Here is a 7,766-nt window from a genome sequence, read left to right on the forward strand (position 1 = left end):
AAATAACCACTATACATGGCAAATCATGCCTCCAAAGTTATTATTTCCGATGAATTTTTGCATTTTCCAGCCAACTCTGGCTGCTATTTAAGACAAGGTTGGTCTCATTCTCTTCGTCTCTTCAAGATCTATAATACTCACCCTTTATGTGGGTTAAAAAATACAGGTGTATGTATATAATTGGTTTGAGTGTAGTTGGAGGTGCACCCATGAACCTAAGTATTGTCCTTATTTTTTCCCATCCTTTTTTGAAAAGACTATTACAACTCTTTTAAAATTACATAAAAGATAAATTTGCAAGTAGTAAAAGATTGTAGATTGCCATGAGGTCACGTTTAGTTCACAAATGAATTTCATGGGAATGTCATAACCATACTCACTTCACGTATGAGAATAAATAATTACACTATAAAAATGTGTTTATTAGATAGAGGAATAAAATCTCATATCCATTATGAAGCTTCAAATCCGTAAATTTCTAATAATACCTTGACAATTTAGGAGGCGTGGTCATTAGGGAAAATTTTTGGTTCTTTATCTACGAGACTACGACAAATGCGGAACAAAAAATGTAAAATTAATACGAAATATAAATATGCACATTTAAACATCTTTTCTAAATTTTTTTATGACATTGAAGGGAAACAAATCATGAACCTATCATAATTTTTAACCCCTTATTCCACTAATTCTCACCATTCCATTTGAGTTAGTCCAAACTCCAAAGGCTTAAACATCATCATCTTCGTATTATTCATGAAAAATTTCGGAAAGATTGTGAAAATAAAGTGGAACTTTTTTTTTAAATTTTTTTTCCTCGAAAATAATAAAATCCAGTTAAGCGGGAAAACAAAATTTTTGAAAGCAGTGGCCAAGGGCAGAGAGAGAGGCTTTCCTGCAGCCATCCATATTCACAGTGACCGGTGACCTCAAAGTTATTCAGCCATGGAAGAAGCCATAACCCGAATAGTCACAGAGCTCGAAGAACTCCGCCACTTCGAAAACCCCCAAACCCAACCCATCTCCGATTCCACCCTCTCCGACCTCCAAACCCTCTTAGACGACTCCTTCAGCGCCAATGACCCCGAATTCATGGACCGCCTCTGCGACGAGCTCTCCTCCAAGTCCCTCTCGCTTTCCTATCTCGTCAATCCAATCGCCTCCGCCATGGATTTGGGTCCTACCCACTTCTTCCTCTCAGCCTCCAAAGTCTACCTCTCTCTCCTTCTCTCCCCAAATTCCCCAGTTTGCACTCTCTTCACTCCCGTGGCTTTTCTCTCTCTCCTCCAGTCCATTCGCCGGTCCCTCAAGCGCCGTCGGTCAGGCGAATCGGGTCCTGGGGGACCCAGCCAGAGGTCCCACATTGCCGCTAATAGGAAGAGGAAGGGCCGCGCCAAGAAGGGTTCGAGGAATTGTGCCCAGAGTTCTTACAATGAGGACTGTGATGGCGAAGAGAGTGAATTTGATGTGAGGGTCTTGTTCCATGTTCTTGAAAGGTTGGAACTTGTAATGGGTTTGATTCATTTGGACCGATTTCCAGATAGCTTGAAGTCTTTGGTTCAAACTGTGGCTGAAATTCCAGTAATGGCGGTTGAGGTATGTGGTAATTCAGGTAGTTATAACAAACTAACTGATTTGTGCTCGCGGATTTTGCTTAAAGTGTTTTTACCCGAGCATGGTGACCAAGCAAGCACTGCAGCCGAGGTGTTGAGGTCATTGACCCCAATGATTCTCCAGCATAAATCTCAAGTTCGGACTTTTGCGTTGGGGTTTGTGAGAAGTCGGATGATGAGTGTGAGTAAGAAACTTGATGGGGTCAAGAAAGCAGTGGTGAATTTTCCGAGGTACTTGGTCCAAAAGGCTCCGGAGAAGTCTGAGCCTCGAGCTTTGGCTGTGGAGTCGATCATGGAGATTGTAAGCGTTATGGAATTTGGGGACCAAATTGGGTTTGTGGATTATGTAGTGAAGATGACGCAGGGGAAGGCTAGCTTGAGGCTCTTGGCTGTTGACCTTATTCTGGTGCTAGTGACATCGTTGAAAGAGACAATGGGGTTGAATTCAGAAAGTGAAGTGAAGAATTCATTGGGTGTGAAGTGCTTGGAGGCTTTGATTCAGCGCTGTTCGGATGCAACTGCCGGAATTCGAGCCCGTGCTTTGTCAAACTTGTCACAGCTGGTGGGCTTCTTGTCAGGTAATGATAGGAGCCAGGCTGTGTTGAAAGAAGTTATGGGGTTTGGCAATGCAAGTGATCAAAGGCCGGAGGGTTGGATGAATGAAATTTTGAGGAAAAGGTGCATGGATGAGAAGGCAGCTGTGAGGAAGGCTGCACTTCTTTTGGTTACCAAGCTGATAGCCATTTTAGGCAGTGGCTTTGATGGAGCCTTGGTCAAGACTATGGGCGTGGCTTGTTCTGATCCACTTGTTAGCATACGAAAAACGGCAATTTCAGCTCTTTCAGTGGTAAATTTTCTTGTGTTCCATCTGGTTATTCTTCATCTAACTGATGTTTTAGTTAAAGTTTGAAGTTTCTAATTGGTTTGCATTGTGTAGCTAAAGTTAGAGATTTTGGTATCTAATTGGCTTGTAATACTTTGTGTAGCCTCCCAAGTCTCATCTATTCTATTTATTTATATTTGTGACAATATATACTTTTAGACACTTATCTTGTACTTAAAAAAAGTCGCCCTGTTAACGTCTTCCCATGCCAAGAATAGCCCTTTACTTTCCAACCACCTGGAGCACAAAATCCCAACTCACAATGGTTGTCGTAGTAAGAAACACTTTCAGAAAACTGATAATGTTTTATAGAAAAATCTCAAATACATTTCCGTCCACCACATTGCGTATAAGTACATCTGCACTTGCTGACAATTTGGATCAATTTTAGTATTGATACTTTTGGCTGATGGAAAGATAGCATACTAGGCTAAACTTTGAGATATTATTGGTTTTAACAATATATATAATCTAATTTAAACTTGATGGATCACCAAAAAAAAATTTAAACTTGATCAAGTTTTTTCCCACATATGGGCTTCCATATAATGAAAAGTTATTTTATTTTAATTTACCATATGGATGCCTGCAGTAGAGTTGGTGTTTCTGCTCCTCATCAATTTTCTTTTTCCTTTTGGCTTGCCTGTATGGATTTATCTTTGTTCCATTCCCGATCTTATGTGTTATCTGCACTGACTTTGTAGGCCTTTAGAACATTCCTGGATGAAAGCGTGGCTACGGAGTGGCTACATTCTGTTCCACGTTTAATAGCTGATAATGAGTCTAGCATTCAAGAAGAATGTGAGAACTTGTTTCTTGAACTGGTATTGGAACGGGTATCTACAGTTGGATCTGTTAGTTTGCTTCATAATACAAATCTCAAAGCAAAAGGTTCAGAAATGGATGTTGACTCAGTGCTTCCTGAAGGTGTTTTGAGTCTTTTGAAAGAGATTTGCAATGGAGAGGTGACACCTTGGGTGAAGAAGATTTGCACAAACCTGGGAAAGAAGAAACGGCTGAAGCACAGTTTTGCTATTGCACTTCAGAATATCATACGGACATCTGAGTCTCTCTGGCTGAATCAATCCATGCCAATAGAGAAATGGACAGCCCCGCCTGGTTCTTGGTTTCTTCTATCAGAGGTATCAGCATACCTTGCAAAAGCAGTGGACTGGGAGTTTCTCCATCATCATTGGCAGCTCTTTGACAAGTATGGAGTGGGAGGGGAGACTCAGAGCCCACTTGCGAAAGGACGTTCACATGAAGAGGAAGAGGGTATAGAATCCAATTCTGTTGCTTGGGCTGGGGATCGTGTTTTTCTCTTACAAACAATCTCTAATGTATCTGTTGAGCTGCCCGCTGAACTTGCAGCAGATTTAGCTCATAACTTGCTTAAAAGAATTGAAAAGTTCAACATGCATTCAACAGAGGTACTCATCAGTTCATATCACAACATATCTGTTCCTATAATTTTTTTTCTTATTTTCTCCTCTTCAATGCTTCATGGGTTGGTGCATTATTTTGCCTTTAGTATGCCTTAAGGGCTGGAGTATGCCAGTGCACTTATTCAAGTTGCATTGTTTAAGCTTGACTTATCTGGACAGAGAGACTGAACTTGCTCATGATGTTCCTGTTACATTTATTGATTGATTTCCAGCTGAATGAACTGAATTCTTCAAACTTTGATTGTTTTTTTAATGAAGCTGGAAACAACATGCTTTTCACTCCAGGCAAAGTTGTTCCTGTTCATCCTGTTTGCGTGATTAAGAAGAGAGAATAACGAGTAGATTGCCTCCATTAGATAGTCTCTCATAAGAATTTCATTTCGCTTTAGGAATTGTATCAGAAGAGTCACTTGGGAAACAATTTTGGTGAAAATGTTGAACAAATAATTGAGATAAATGGAACTGTCCTATGCTTAGACTGAGTGCTGCTTTTATGAGCCTACTAGGGACAATATGTGGGGAGATGTGCAATGAGCCATGAGACTGTGGCCATAAAATTAGCTGTGTGTGGAGACACATGCATAGTCAGTTCCAACTGGTTAAAATCTAGGGGTGCTTTTCTCTTTTATTTAACACGTGCTTTTTTAATTAGTTGCTTTTCTTGATGACAGGTTAATGCTCATGTAAAAGCACTCAGAACTTTATGCAAGCGGAAGGCTTCAAATTCAAAGGAGGCCGATACACTTGTTATGAAATGGGTACACCAGCTTATCTCAAAAGCTTCTCAGATTTTAGAGAAGTATATTTCGGAGGATTCAGATGCAAACAGAAAAGGAGGCTTCTTTACGCCGCCTAGAAGTGGGACTAGAAAGGGCAAGAGAGCTATGGCCATGTCCAGGTCATTGTCACAAGCAGTCACAGCAGTTTATACCATCGGGTCTTTGGTTATCATTTGTCCATCTGCTGATATGAACACCGTCATTCCACTACTATACACCATCATCACTTCTGGGAATCCTGATCCAAAAGTGAATAAATTAACAGGCTCTACAGTCTCTCTAAAGCAGACAGCCCCTTCTTTGTATATTCAAGCATGGTTGACTATGGGGAAGATTTGCCTTGCAGATGGAAAAATTGCAAAGAGTTATATTCCTCTGTTTGTGCAGGTTTGGTCATCGACTTGTGCATCTTTTTGTTTAACAATCATCCACTTGGCATCTTTCAATTGATTTCCTCGTGTATAAATACCTATTGAGTTCCAAATCTTACAAGATTTCTATAGGAACTTGAGAAGAGTGATTGTGCAGCCCTTCGCAACAATCTGGTTGTGGTGATAGCAGATTTTTGTGTTCGCTATACTGCTTTAGTTGATTGGTAAGACCTGTAAAACTTTACCTTAAATGAACTACATTTAAAATAATCTCTTTGATATTTAAACAAAATATGAAGAATTAAAGATGAATTATTGTTTTTGCTTTCTAAGTTTCTAAATAGTTTTTCTTGAAGTCAACAGTTATATACCAAGGATCACAAAGTGTTTGCGGGATCCATGCGAACTTGTAAGAAGACAGACATTTATACTGCTCTCAAGATTGTTGCAGGTATATGTTGGTGTTATGCCTTACATTTCCATTTTGATGATTAAAACCCAGGCAGATAACTAATCTATATTCAAACTATATTGTCATATTCAGAGGGACTATGTGAAGTGGAGAGGAGTTCTGTTCCTTAGATTTCTTCTGTCACTTGTTGATGAGTCAGAAAAGATAAGGCAGCTTGCCAATTTTCTTTTTAGCAACATCTTGAAAGGTTACCAGTTTTCCTCTCGCTGTCATATTGCAGTTGTGAAATTGGTTTATATTTTTGTCATTGAGCTTTGACCACTCTGCATGATTTCGTTTTTGTTTATTTTTCAGTCAAGGCACCTCTCCTAGGATATAACAGTTTTATAGAAGCAATTTTTGTTCTGAATGACTGCCATGCCCACAATGGACATAGTGATGCTCATGGCTCACGAGCAGAGAGCCGACTCTTTTCCATCAGGTAGGTGTGTCCATAATCAACCAAAAGGTACAATAGTTTTGCAAATGAGATTAGCTTTTATATCTACTTTATGTTATTGTTTCCAGGGGAAATGATGAAAGGTCGAGGTCCAAAAGAATGCACATCTACGTTTCTTTGCTAAAACAAATGGCTCCAGAGCACTTATTGGCTACCTTTGCAAAGTTATGTGCAGAGATTCTTGCTGCAGCATCTGATGGTATGCTCAATATGGATGATATTACCAGGCAATCTGTTCTGCAGGTATTTGCCTCATGATGTTCACATATATAACTTATTGAAATATTTGTTTACCCAATTGAACTTATTTTAAGATATCTATACCTTTCATCTCTTTTCAGCCTTGTTACTGAGTTCCATAGTAAAAATGTTTCTGGATTCTCTGATTTATCTCCCTTTTAAAAATGCCTAGTTATTAATGTGTTTGGGTTTGCTACTTGCCTTCATAAAAAAAAATGCTTTCTAAATATCTGGAGCAGGATGTTTTTCAAATTCTTGCCTGCAAAGAGATCCGAATCCCATCCGGTCGCGGATCATCTTCTGACACTGGAGACATCGATGAAGAAGGTAGTGATAATGGTGGAGCATCTGCTAAGGGAAGGGCCATAACTCAAGCAGTCAGAAAGGGCCTCATCCAAAACACAGTACCCATTTTTATTGAGCTGAAACGGCTATTGGAAAGCAAAAACAGCCCCCTCATAGGCTCCCTCATGGAGTGCCTCCGGATCATCCTTAAAGATTACAAAAATGAGATCGAAGACATATTGGTCGCTGATAAGCAGCTCCAGAAAGAGTTAATATATGATATACAGAAGTATGAAACAGCAAAGGTTAAATCAACAGCCGCTGAGGCTGTTGCCAACAACAAAAAAACAATTATCTTTAACTCCCCCGGCGTTTCTAACATTGCCAGTGGAAGACATGCCCAGAACAAGTCCAGTAGCATATTGCAAGGTGACGCACCATTGGCTTCAGCAATGGCAGATGCAGCTGCAGAAGCCACAGCGCGGTCAGTGCTCAAGGAAGTGAACAAGGGTAAACAGACACCACCTCTTAGCGCTTTGAGGTCGCCTAAGCTCAAGACATGCCAAGGAGGATGTAGCTCTCGGGGTGATCTTCGCTTAGAAGTGTTGGAATCCGTGAGGAGAAGACAAAATTTTGACGTTGATGAAGAGAACTGAACTAGGACCCCCTCCCAACCCACATTTAAAATTTGAATTTATAGGACACGGGTTCGAGGGGAGCAATTCCTGGTTAGATGGGCCATTCACCAGCTTCATGACATTGATGCTTTATCAAGGATGGTCGATCCTTCTCTAAACGGAGAATATCCTACAAAACCTTATCACACTTTGCTGACATTATATCTCGATGTGTTCAGGTAAGCAATGCCATTTTTGAATTAACTAAGACTTTATTTTTTATAGTTTGTGACATGATATTCAAAAAAGGGCACCATTTGGGCCTGTAAACCTAGCCTCTAGCACTGTCTGGTCAAGATACAAATCATACAATGCTTCAAATGCCAAAAAACATAAGTTTGATTTGCCATATTAATGTTACATGATTATGTTTGATTTTTATTTACTCACTCTACCTCGCAACCATATTCCTAACACCCAAGTGGATTTTAAAGCCAGAGCCAAAGTTTAGGCCACCGATGTCTGAAGTTGTTCAGGACCTATTAGACATTTAGACATGATAAGGAGAGAGCCTCGTGGCAGCGGATCTAGTAATGACTGAATTGTGAAAGAAGACCTAATG

The 7,766-nt window shown here is 40.0% G+C and overlaps 1 protein-coding gene across 1 annotated transcript; it reads left to right on the top strand.

Annotated features, from left to right (window-relative positions):
- The first annotated feature begins 945 nt into the window (after window positions 1-945).
- Window positions 946-7,183, top strand: LOC147294315 (binding protein). Its single transcript, XM_086234040.1, has 9 exons — window positions 946-2,460; window positions 3,201-3,926; window positions 4,613-5,107; window positions 5,224-5,315; window positions 5,455-5,542; window positions 5,636-5,750; window positions 5,858-5,984; window positions 6,071-6,245; window positions 6,482-7,183. Exons 1-9 carry the CDS (start codon window positions 946-948, stop codon window positions 7,181-7,183), a joined length of 4,035 nt encoding a protein of 1,344 aa, XP_086090166.1.
- Window positions 7,184-7,766: the final 583 nt, after the last annotated feature.

This window comes from Dryas octopetala, chromosome 2 (assembly GCF_963921425.1).
Source record: "Dryas octopetala chromosome 2, drDryOcto1.1, whole genome shotgun sequence".
NCBI classification, from domain to species: domain Eukaryota; kingdom Viridiplantae; phylum Streptophyta; class Magnoliopsida; order Rosales; family Rosaceae; genus Dryas; species Dryas octopetala.

Bases quoted from the DNA above. Each gene is read 5' to 3' on its own strand.
- LOC147294315 (XM_086234040.1), top strand. From the start codon at position 946: ATGGAAGAAGCCATAACCCGAATAGTCACAGAGCTCGAAGAACTCCGC. The intron at 3,927-4,612 runs GTACTCATCAGT...TCTTGATGACAG, and splicing joins TCAACATGCATTCAACAGAG to GTTAATGCTCATGTAAAAGC. The intron at 5,108-5,223 runs GTTTGGTCATCG...AGATTTCTATAG, and splicing joins ATATTCCTCTGTTTGTGCAG to GAACTTGAGAAGAGTGATTG.